The sequence below is a fragment of the Leptonotus elevatus genome, chromosome 14, assembly GCF_054856555.1.
Source record: "Leptonotus elevatus isolate MCC_2025b chromosome 14, RoL_Lele_1.0, whole genome shotgun sequence".
In the NCBI taxonomy this organism is placed as follows: domain Eukaryota; kingdom Metazoa; phylum Chordata; class Actinopteri; order Syngnathiformes; family Syngnathidae; genus Leptonotus; species Leptonotus elevatus.
The window spans coordinates 20,292,639-20,305,493 of record NC_141252.1 but is presented as its reverse complement, the minus strand read 5'-3'; the positions used below and the strand labels follow the sequence as shown (position 1 = coordinate 20,305,493).

Here is a 12,855-nt window from a genome sequence, read left to right as displayed (position 1 = left end):
AATTTTGACAATTTAGGTAAAGTACTGAACAATATACAGTGAGGAAAATGAGTATATGAACACTGCGAAGTTTTCCCACTTTGAAATCATGGTGGGGTTTGACATTTTCCTGATCGGTGCATGTCCACTGTGAGAGTCACAATCTAAAATTTAAAAAATCAGAAAATCACATTGTATGATTTTTAAAGAATTTATTTGTATGTTTGTGTTGAAAATAAGTATTAGAACACATGACAAAATAAATGTTAATATTTGATACAAATGCCTTTGTTTACAATTATAAAGGTCAGACGTTTCCTGTAGTTCTTTACCAGGTCTGCACACAGTACAGGAGGAATTTTGGCCCACTCCTCCTTACAGATCTTCTCTCGGTCCCTTCAGGTTTCAAGGCTGTCACTGAAGAACACGGAGTTTCAGCTCCCTCCAAAGATTTTCTTCTGGATTTAGGTCTGGAAACTGGCCAAGCCACTCCAAAACCTTGATACGCTTCTCACGGAGCCACTTGATTATATTGGTTGTGTGCCTGGGTTCGTTGTCATGTTGGAAGACCCAACCACAACCACAACCCAAAAACATATAAATACATGTTTTAATACTTTATCCTTCACTCCCAAAAACATATTTATACGTTTGTCCTATATGTCCTAACATTCTTGTAGTATGACAGATTGTGATGTTTTTATGCACCTAACAACCTCAAAAAGGTGCTGCTAATTTAGATGAACTCATTTACTCCCAGCCATTCTAACTGAAGCAACCCCCTTCGCTCTCGGCTGTTTTACTGGATTTACTGGATTTTGGCTGATTTTGCAAAGCCCACAGAAAATTGTGTTCCATTGCTAGAAAAACATGGAGCCTACCAAAATAAAGATTAGTCTCTTCTTGCATCAGAACAAAGTAAATTTCTATCTGTTTCCGTTTTGCAGAAATTAGCAGTAGAATATAGCTAAGTTTCTTCCTTATTCACAAACCTGTTGAAAACACTGACAAAAAGAGCTTTTTACATCATGGCCCTGGTTGATCTCTTATACTCTGCAGCCACCTGCTGGCCGTTTTTGTAATAACTACCATTGCTTTAAGCGACCTCTTCAGGTTAGAGGCTGCATTAAAGCCTTCGGTATGCTCTAGCATATAAAACAAACGCATAAACACGTTTTTGGGATCATGGTAATATTTAAAATAGAACGTTTGTATACGTTTTTAGGACCAAATGAGTTAATAAGTGGATTGGAGGTGGACTTGGAAGGCACAGTAATAGGTCTTTGAGGGCCAGAATTGTTGCTGATTGGCACGTGTTCCAATACTTATTTTCAGCACTAACATACAAATAAATTATTTAAAAATCATGCAAGATGATTTCCTGACTTTTTATTTTCAATTGCGTTTCACACAGTGGACATGCACCTATGAGAAAAATTTAGGACTCCTCCATAACTCTTTGACTGCCAGACGTTTTCAGAAAAGGGATGCCGTCAGTGCCAGCCGATTTAAGCATTTTGACTGATCTTTCAAGGTCCACAGAAAATGTTCTGTTTGGACTATGGAAACACACATACTACCAAATGAAAGATTGAACTTTCATATTTCATCAGAAAAAAAAGTTTGTTTCTACCTTATTCCGTTCTTTAGTAATCAACAATAGAAAATGGTTAGTTTGACCCAAATTCGCTTGTTTTGGACCAAAATACGGAGAAATCAAGCTTTTAGTGAAACGATATTATTTCATGCACTCTAGTGAATTTTACACTTCTTTTTGTCCATGAATGATGCCGCAAACACCTAAATAGTGCTTTACTTCTATAAAACACTACCACCAAGAATGAAAAAGTGTTTTTTGATAGCAAAATACGTTTATTTACATTCAACAGTGTAACAATTTGACAACAATTTGGCAACCTATTTACAAATGTGTGCAACTGTGGTGCTATTTACAATTATGTGGATGTTTCAATGACAGTTTTTCTTTTTGTGAAACACTCCCCTGCGTGCAAGGAGACGCAACATGATTTGCACAACACATTAGTTTCACTGCGATTGCCTCTTCGCGTGCAGAAGCTACACTTTCTTGCCGGCCGTTTTTTCCGGGGAATAGCAAGTATATACTGCAGTGTGTGTTGCCATAAAGTCTAATATCAGGATCATGTTACGGTTACGTTACGGTGGTGTTACGTCTGGCTTCCTCATGTCCTTCAGTTGCTATACCGGGTGGTAAGAGATGTTCTGATCCATCTTATCCACTCCATTCATGGTGGCATCGTAGTCCAGAACCAGTGTCTTCTCCGTGATCAGACTGTACCCGCTCCTCCGATGAATATGCATTGGACTCGGGGTACTCTTCATTGTCCGACCGAATGTCCGCTTGTGCAGCTCCGGCGTTAGCAGCGCTAGCCGGTGAGGCTTTATGACGTGAGAATAAAGGCCGCGTCCAACTGTGGCGTCCAACTGTGGCGTCAACCTCGGGATTCACCATCATCATCATCATCAATGTGCATTGATCGATGCTTTTCGACAACTCTCCATCGCCCGATCGAATCTCCGCATGTGCAGAAGTACCCGGTCGGTAGTGCTGCGCGTTTTCCGGCGTTAGCAGCGCTAGCCGGTGTGGCTTACTACGTGATCATAACGGTCGCGTCAAGGCTTCCAACTTTGGCGTCAAGCTCGGAGTCATCATCATCGTCGACATCAATGCGCTTTTTAGTATTGATCGATGCTTTCCGTCTTTGAAAAAAATGCTCAAGCGTGAGCTGCTTGCAACCGGTCGCCATTGTAGCATCATCATTCAATTGTCTCCTCAACACTCTAGCTCCGCCTCACGTCTTCTACTGACGCCCCCGGTGGGCGGCCCACCCAACCTTGTGCAAAGGGAGTCATCGCTGCCATCTAGGGGCCAAAACGAGTCATTAAACTAACTAGATCTGCTTGATACTTGATACACAGCTGCCCAAGGCTTTCCTCCACCCGTTTCCAAAAAAACCCCCAAAAAAAACCATAGTGAACGTCTTTTAACGTCCTCGGCGCCCCTCCGTAGGTTTTTAGTAAACGTTTTATAACGTTTATGGCGGTCAAAGAGATAATTTCTAAGTGGGTAAACTTCCAAAATTGCAGGGTGTTTAAATACTTATTTTCCTCACTGTATTTGTGATTGGTGCTTCGGAGTAACAGCATTTTTATTGCACCAAATCTTTAAGCCACATTTGAAATGTAAACAAAGTGCAAATATAGAGCGACTGTTTAAGTTGAGACACTTGAAATGGGGGAAAAAAAACTGTCCAGGTAGTGTTTTCCCCGCAAGGTATAATTGTAACATAACTGCTTAAAGCTTTTAATAAATAAATGGACAGAAACCTTCAGAAGTCATTGGCCCCTATACCTATTTGTGCTGTTACAAATTGCATGAGTCAAGAAAGTTAATTATTTTCTCCTGTGATCGATCCTCTTGTTTTTAGGGATGTAACGATATCCAAACATCATAATATGATATCATGATATGAGGGTCATGATACGATACGTATTACAATATTGTGGGGAGGTTGGAAATATATATTTTTTAAAAAGGTCACAATATTGTAAAAAAAAGAAAAAAAGAGTTCATACAACAAAAAAGCACAAAATTGTGCTTTTGTACATAACAATGTATATAAACAACCTACAATCTCTAATAACACTTACTATTGAGGCACTTACTTGATAATGCATGCACACATTGAGTTCCTCCACGTTAACTCGGTTCACAAGCATATTACGTTCCCCTTCATCTGACCATTAGCGTGGATTTTAATATAGAAGGGCCAAAACATCCCTCATGAAAATTAAACTGCACTAAAAACCTAGCCACCAGAGGGTGCTAGAACTGCACAATTTTAAACCAACTTAGTTTTTTTAACAGATGTGCTAATATTGTGACATGACGATGACGATATTGTGGCTGTGTTAATATCGTGATATCACAATATTGCCGTTATCGTTACATCCTGTCCTCCTCGTGTCTTTAGCCTGCACATTTTTGGCCATGTGTTAAAGCTGTAGTTTGTTTCCTCTTAACTTTAATGATAACGGTTTTCCTGCATAATTTGCAAAGAATTGTATTTTACATCATGTCTGTCCTCTTGCAAACAAACACCATCCGCACAAGAAAGGTAGCTCCAACTTTAGGCACTAAATCCACATGTACGCCCAATTGGACACAATGACATTTGATGTTACGGATTACGTAATCACATCCCTAGTGTCAATTTCACGATATTTAAAATTTCATCACCCCAAAATACACCGGTGATATCGTGAAGGTATGATATGGCACACCCCAATAAACTGTTCATCATGGATCACATCAAGCAAGTTTTGTCCTTGTAGGTGATGGAGCCAATGATGTGAGCATGATCCAGGTGGCAGATGTGGGCATTGGGATATCTGGTCAGGAAGGCATGCAGGTAATTACATGATTACTAGATATAACCCAAGTGTATTGTTTGAGATTTAAAAAGACAATGTTAAAATGTCACTCACTTTGTCAATGGAAATACACTTATAATAACCTCTTAATACACTCAATGATTACTTATATAATCCGTCATTCCATCACTGATGGACACCTGGTTTGCTAACAAATTACGAGAAACTTTAAAGGTCTCATATTATTCAACTTTTCCACATGCTAAAATAGTTCTCAAATGTGTAAAAGACATGTCGGTGACATGCATTCGTCAAAATTGACTTAGGATCAAAAAAAAATTGCTGTCCCTAATTCAACCCCCCAAATAGCGTTCAAAACATCCTGTTTTAGGGGTGTGTCACTTAAATGTAAATAGTGTAACCAGGCCACACCTAGGCCATATCCTTCTCTCTCAAAGGGGCTCCGTGAGTGGAAACAACTTTGCCGTGGCGTCCAGAAGCAGTGTGGTACAACCGTACCAATGTGAGCCAGACAGACATGTCTTTTAAACATTTGAGAACGATTTTAATATGTGGAAAAGTGGCATAACGTTTTACCGTAAGAAAATTAACAACGTTACTACAGAGACTATGTTGTAGCGTTAGTTTGCGATTGTTTAGGCAATAGTTATTTTGCCGTAATCTGCAACTCTCCTGCGAGCTGTGAATGCATGTAGACATTTACAAGCGGTTATGAATAACACAAATGTACACATTTAGGACACAGCGCGGTCGCAACGTGCAAGCCCTCTCGTCGAGACCACTTAGTGGCCGGTTACCATCACAAAGTCACGTCAACTAGGTGGCGAGTTGCCAGTCACGGCAAAATAACCACCGCGGATTGTATCTTTGCAAAACAATACGCAACCGCTTCATATTATCCAACCACCGTCTGCTTTATCATATCTGACCTCTTGTAACCAAACAACTTCCACACGACAAATGTAGCTCCCACTTTAGGCACTAAAAATACACCAGTAATATGGTAGAAGGTATGATATTTCATATCTAATTGAATGGATAGGAAGGATCTCTAAATCAAAATAAAATGTTAAACTTACATCTTTCACCTTTGCAGTTGTTTCACGCCGTTGGGATTGATTCATTATGTTTACACAAGTTGCAAATCCAGCTCTGAACAAGCAACCACTTTTTCCTGATCGTTGTTTCCCCTCTCCACGGAGTGTTTGCGAGCAAGGGGAAAATAAAAGGAGCAGCCAGCTTCTCGAATTTCTGTGGGTGTGACAAACCTTTACCAGAGGCGGTGCCACTAACCCGAGGGGGCGGCGTCGAGTGCACTTCCGTGTCTTATTGTCGTCACCAAGTTACGGAAGTTTAGTCTGCCCGTTTGAAACACACAATCTCGAAAGGAGGAGAAAGGTAAAGAAGTCGCAGACGGACTTTTTTCATACTCTGTTGGATTGTAGACAGGCCGGGGATGCATATTATTAATAGAAAACCCCACTAAAGTGCATTTTCATAGTATGAGACCATTAAAAAAATTATGGAGTAAGTACTGACGGAAGTGGGGTTTAGTCCGTCAGTGGAATCGTTACTAACCGGGTCAAGTACCAACAGACCTCTTAGTGAGTCACTGACTGACGGCCCATTTTGTTGATGATTGACGGACTGATGGAATGACCACCTCTGTCTGGCGGTCCTTAAGTTGTGGTGACGAAGTGATGACGGTCTGACGATGATGGAAGGATGCCCAGGGTGCTGATAAATGACAGACCAGCAAATTTCTAAATTGCCAACTTTTGTGTTTGCACTGCAGGCTGTGATGTCCAGTGACTTTGCCATTTCCAGGTTTAAGCACCTCCGTAAGCTGTTGCTGGTCCATGGCCACTGGTGTTTCTCTCGTCTTGCAAATATGATGTTATATTTTATTTACAAGAATGTGGTGAGTTTTTTATGTTATTTTTTTATTTTTTTACAAACAGACAAACTGTAGTTTCAATGGTGAAAGTTCAACCAGTTAGATAAATGTGAATGGGTAGCTCTTTTTTTCAACAAAATTTGTGTACAGAATGTTGTTTAATGTAGTCTGTGAATTTGTCAGGTGCAAATTTTGGGCATATTCATAATTTCATCGAGCTTTAACAACACTGGATAATAAATAACCCATCAAGAGAGCAAACAAAAACGAGTAAGAAAAATCCTTAAAGCGGGGGTTTAACAAATAATTTGCCTTGTCTTGCAGATGTTTGTAAACCTGTTGTTTTGGTATCAGTTCTTCTGTGGTTTCTCTGGGAGCCTCATGACCAACTCCTGGGTTCTTATCTTCTTCAACCTGTTCTTCACCTCTGTTCCTCCGCTCATTTACGGCATCCTGGACAAAGACATCCCTGCTGATCAACTGATGCAAGTGCCTGAGCTTTACCAAGCGGGGCATGCCTCTGAGGTATTCATTTAAACTAGGTCCAGTTTAGCTTATCACCAGACGTGGGAAGAGTAGCCAAAAAAATTACTCAAGAACGAGTATTGATACTTTACAATAATACTCAAGTAAAAGTAAATAAGTAGTCCTCCAAATAATTAGTTAAGAGTAAAAAAGTACTCAGTGAAAAAACTAAAGTACTGAGTAACTGGTAGTAACTTTTTTTTTTATTCCAATAAGAGCATGAACATCAAATAACATGAAAATAACTAAATACAATATTAATGCAAATTAAGATATTGTTGAATATGACTGACCGGGTAATCTTAAACAATAATAAAATATTCATGAAATAAATGACATTATTTTTTAAATCACATAAATTAGGCAAAATTGACTGCAAAAACAGCGCAATTGGTGGGTATAAAAAGTCTACATACCCCTGTTCAAATGCTAGATTTTTTAAAATAAAAAAAACATGAAACGAAGATAAATCATTTCAAAACTTTAGTCCTCCAAATAATTAGTTAACAGTAAAAAAAAGTACTCCGTAAAAAAACAAATTAAGTACTGAGTAACTTGTGAGTAACTTTTTTTTTAAATAAGAGCATGAACATCAAATAGAGCATGCTCGTTTGACAGTCATGACCATAAAGTAAGGCTATTGTTGGCCTAAGTACAGTCAAAACAAAAACATTGCAACTTACCGCAAGGTGGGCAATTATTTGCCCAAGTCAGAATTGGGCTGAAATTTCTACATTTGGGCAGTCATAGACAAGCAATTCAGGTGATCAGGTTGCCGAGCAACAATTCTTGCGCATGGCGCGCTACATGCCATCAAATAATAACAAAATATGACATTATGGTAACTGAGCACGAGGAAATACTCCTCGCAGGTGTAAAGACATTATTTTTTAGACTACACAAAACAACAGCTTTCTCCACTCACTTTGCACCAGCTTTAAAACGCGTTCAGTCATGAGCAGAGTATTCTGATTTTATTGTATTTATTAAGTACAGAATGCAAAGCACTTGCTCCTTCAAAGTATCCCGCACACATGTCATTGGTGATGAGTAGTATCATTTCTGGATCCAAAACACTTATTTAAATTCACGTTTAAAAACACTGCCAAATGTTAAACATGGGGATGATGTAAAACAGATTAAGATGAATTGACAGTTGTTGCTCAGTTGATTACACTTCATCCCAACTTTAATTTTGGATCAGGAATTATAGAGAGGAGGAGAAGTGGCAGGTTCAGGCAGCCTAGAACATTCAATAAACAAAACAAAAAAAAAGGTTTAAATTATTTTTGCACGCGAGGAGAACGGAAAGAGATGTGCCCAGTTACAGTCTCTTATCGTGCTCTGGACACACTTTGCCGTTCCTTCTCTTTTTATTGGATATTCACTAGTTACATAGCGGTTGCTGTTCTAAAGGGGGGGTACACAACAGCAACCTCAAAGTCGTGACGGATAGAAATCATCGAGCAGATAATAATAATAATGCAGACATGTTTTTCTTCAGCACTGAACGTTTCAAAGTCAAAGCTTCAACAGTTCAATCGCAAAATGTCCCAGTGGTCATCTTCATCCACAGTTTTTGTTTTTGAAGATGAAGGAGCATGAGTCATATTCCCTTTGGTTTTCTTCACAGAATAAATGCTTAGAAGAATAAATATGGGATACATTTATGTGCATTATTCTAGCAAGAAGTCACTATTGACTCGGTGAGACCATCCAACAATGTCGGCGAAACATTCCTGATTAGATCTTGTTACTTTATTCATTATGAGATGTCATAGAATGGAACAAATCGCGCAAACAATGTCGATCAGATCAGTTTAGTTGCTCTATCAATAGATCAGAGATGCAGCCTTGTAGGAGAAACTGAATCATGGCATATCACATTTCCTAACATCATTTTTGTTTCTTCTCAGGCCTCTGCTCCATTTGTCTTCTGGTTCACAGTCCTGGATGCCCTTTACCAAAGCCTTGTTTGCTTTTTTGTGCCTTATTTTGTAAGTATGCTACACTAAAATCAATCTTCCTGTTATTGAATGTCTCCTTAAGTCATCAGACTTCTAGTTGTGTTGCAAATGTTCACATATCAATAAAGCAGCCTTGCACACTCACATCCACAAAAACATGGAATACATTGCTCATTAGCTTCATTACATATATCGTGCCATCTACTTTTGCAAAATGACTACTCAAACATGAACACAAATTTCCTGAGACATTGATTTTTGTTTTTATCAGAGTATTGTGCTATAATTCATAATGTGTCATCATGTGTCTGTCAGGCTTATGTTGGTTCGGACATTGGAGAGCTGTCTTTTGGCTCACCAATCAACGCTTCAGCTCTCCTCGTCATCCTGCTTCACCAAGTCATCGAGAGTCATACTCTGGTCAGACACTCATACATTTAAAACTTGAAGCCCTTCATTGTGTTCATGCACATGATTTTCATTCATTATTGACTTCCTAGAAAGCCACAATCTGTGGTCATTAGGCTTTACACCGGACGATCAGTGAGTTTAGAAAAAAAAATCTGATCATAATATGTCTGTTTCAATCACTTGTGCCAACTTCCTGGCTCCACATTCTGCTCCTTTTTGGCTAATAGTGGAAGCTGACTGCATTACTTGTTTGTCTAGTTTTTATCTGCACAGGACGCGGCATGAAGCCATTTGGCTCCAGCACAGATTCGCTCCTATCGACGCAAACTGTAGTGGCTTTCTATGTAATCGTGTCGTGAGCATTGTTAGAGTAGACAATATTAAGTATTGTACTCTTTGCGTGTTCAATTAACTGAATGGTGAGATCCTGGTGAAGAAGTCCCTTTGCAAAGGTAAATAATTATCAGAAGCTTCTGAGGACAAAAGGCTGATGACACTGAAGCCGTGTTCTATCAGGTTGTCTGTCTCGTCCAACGTGGGGCATCAATACTTATTCAGAAAAGTGGGAGACTAGAAGTCTCCTCCCATCAGCCCACAACACACCCGGCCACAACTCAGCGAATACAAGAGAATCTGTTCCCATGGGTATAAATCAGATTAGAAAAAATACAATAATAATAAGCCTGACTCCCTTCCGACCAGTAGAGACCGGCCCTCCCATTTAGAGATAGCGAATGAATGTATGAACTCGTTGCCCTTCCTCATGAAAGTAACACAGACAAGAATACAATTCATTGAGCCTACACTGAGTCAACTAAATCCAAAACGGCTAAAATATAAATTAAAACTAAAAAACAATGTTAATAACTCATCAGCATCAATCAACTCACGTTTGGTATGACCGCAGTTTATCTCATTTAGCAAAAGCTTAGTCTGTCTAGCCTGCCCACTGGTGTCCAGTGGTGTGATTAAGCAATTTGATGATAAAGCTACCTTACCGGTAATTTAAAAAAATATATATATATACAATATCGCCGATACTGGTCCTGTATTTACATGGTATCGGATCGATACCAAAATTTGCAGAATCACACACCACTACCACTGGTTGCATCTTTGATTGGCTGAATGTGCATTGCCAGAAGTTCACGGAACTTATGCTGATTCCTGAAAGTTAGTTCGGATTATAGAGATGTTAAAATTTAATAAATAACACAAATATCTAGCTATTTCGTTTATTTAATGAAAATAACATGGTTTCTGACTTTTTAACCTATCAACACACACACACACAAACGTTATTACTTTGTGTTTGGATGGTTGAGGTCATGGAAGCAGAACTGAGCTTTCGGGCTCACATATTTTATACACACTGGCAACACAGAACAACTCCGGAGTGAACAATGATCGATCGTGCAAATTACGCAAAATGCAAAATACCATCTGATCTCGATCCACTTCTTCAGATCGGTGTAAAGTCTTATGGTCATTGTGTACTTTCTCATGTTTGTGAGCACTAAATTGTCTAATCGTCTGTGTTGTTTCGCAGACGTGGATTCATGTTTTTGTGTTGGTGGTCAGCGCGGGGTCATACTTTGGCTTTGTGATGATCTTCAGCGTTTTCTGTCTGACGTGCAGTCCTCCTACCAACCCTGTGGGTGTGGAGACGTTACAAATGTCCCAGCCTCTCTTTTACATTGTGTGCGTTCTCACTACTGTGACAGCACTGATGCCCAGGTATACAAAACACATTTGGTTTTTCTTTCTCTCCATTAAAAAATCATTGCATGATAATAACTTTATTTCAGGAATAAATTGCATTCCAACAACTGACAACAATAACAAATGAAACCTTTTATGGTGCTAACATTGTTGTTTTGCTTCCTCTGCAGGTTCCTGTTCTGTGCACTTCACAACACCAAGCACTTACCTGCTCTGAAGCTAACATCTCACAGGGAAGTAGAATTAGAGGTGTACCAAGGAAGAAGGCCGCACTGGAACTCAAACCTCCCGGTGGTTAACAAGCAGCCGGAGTGTGCTGGTGGCTTGTCACGCTCTGGCATGGAGCCCAGCACAGAATCAATAATATTTTGAGTGTAAAATATTCAAATAAAGGTTGTTTTATGCACAACTATCCCTATTTTCTCATTTGCTTTGCTTGTTGCCCAAAAGACAGATTTTCATTTTTGAACAGTGCAGTGTTTGAGCTCATCCAAAGCATTTTTTAACTTGAGGCTTTACCCTCCACCCATGTGATGTGCCATTAACTCATTTGCTCCCATTTTAAATGTTTTAAGTGTCACAAAGACGTATTTGTATGTTGTTGTTTTTTTCATGGTTTTTTTTTATGCAAGAGCAGGGGTGCCCACACTTTTTTGCCCCAAGATCTCCTTTTCAAATAGCCAACCTCCTGCGATGTACCTCTGTGACCGTAAATTTAAATTAGCACCGTACCGCACGCTACCTCAACCCCACCGCACCGCACAGAAGTCGCACCAACATTGAACCATATTTACAATTTCACATCGACCACATATGGATGAAATCTTGTGATCCTGATTTCATGACCAGCTTGCAAAGCTATTTCTGAATGGAGAACTTAGCCTCATTCATTTAACTGCAGTGTGAGCATCCCAGTCGAGTGAATGGGAACACACGACTAGGCGAGTGGTGTGAACTCGCGGTTTCTTTAAAACCACAATCATTACAAATTCATCCACAAGTACCTTTTAAATTGTAAATATTGTTCAGCCTTGCTGTAAAACATTATTATATTTATTGTATATACTGTATTTTTAGGACTTTGGCGCGAAGACCAGCAGGCGCCTCTTGCCTACTTGCGTAAAAATAAGGATTTGGCCGCGTGCCACGGCAATGCTTGATGCATTGCTGCCTGTGCGTGTCAGAAGAATTCAGATGCACAATAAAGTGACGGGATTGATGATGGGATGTCGCCTTTAAAAAAATAAAAATTAATTAAGGTCGCGTGTTGTCATGCTATCTACTAATACTACCTTAGTCGACCGCGATCGACGCATTGAGCACCCCTGTCCTAGAGCATACAGAAGGCTTTGATGCAGTTGAGGAAATGGTAGTTAATACAAAAAGGGTCAGCAGGTGACAACAGAGTATAAGAGATCAACCAGGGCCATGTTGAAAAAGGTTAATTTACCCACAGTTGTATACAGATTTGTGAATAATGATGAAACTTGGCTATATTCTAATGTTAATTGCTGCTAAACGGAAACAGATAGAAATTTACTTTTTTCCTGGTTGTCATAAAAGGGTGGGGAGTCAAATGTGGAAGGGGTTTGAATGGAAAGCTAAAATTAAATTAAAGGTTTGTTTAAGGGGGACAGGGGGGGGGGGGGGGTTAGTAATAAATGGAGGAATTGTGGTCTTGTGGGTGATCAAACCCACATCTTTTGGGACTGCCCCATCATACAAGGTTTCTGGACTGAAGTTAAAGTGGACCTAACGCAAGCTTTGCAGCAACAACCATCCTCTAGATGCCCTAATACTGTGTCAAAAGAATTGTTCGCGAAATTCTGCCTTATTGTAGAAATAGCCACAAGATGTCTACCGTGAGCCCAGCTTCAAACAGGTGGATTTTGGTGGGCGTGGCTAAGGCTCGCCTAATTC

The 12,855-nt window shown here is 39.6% G+C and overlaps 1 protein-coding gene across 1 annotated transcript in view; it reads left to right on the top strand.

Annotated features, from left to right (window-relative positions):
- The window catches only part of atp10d (ATPase phospholipid transporting 10D), a 45,621-nt gene extending 34,274 nt beyond the window's left edge, over positions 1–11,347 (top strand). Inside the window, exons 15-22 of the mRNA XM_086095200.1 lie at positions 448–527; positions 4,354–4,430; positions 6,209–6,334; positions 6,635–6,835; positions 8,752–8,832; positions 9,118–9,222; positions 10,763–10,950; positions 11,106–11,347. Of these exons, the coding sequence (XP_085951326.1) occupies positions 448–527; positions 4,354–4,430; positions 6,209–6,334; positions 6,635–6,835; positions 8,752–8,832; positions 9,118–9,222; positions 10,763–10,950; positions 11,106–11,307 (1,060 nt within the window). The 3' untranslated portion in view covers positions 11,308–11,347. The remainder of the gene's footprint in view (positions 1–447; positions 528–4,353; positions 4,431–6,208; positions 6,335–6,634; positions 6,836–8,751; positions 8,833–9,117; positions 9,223–10,762; positions 10,951–11,105) is intronic.
- Positions 11,348–12,855: the final 1,508 nt, after the last annotated feature.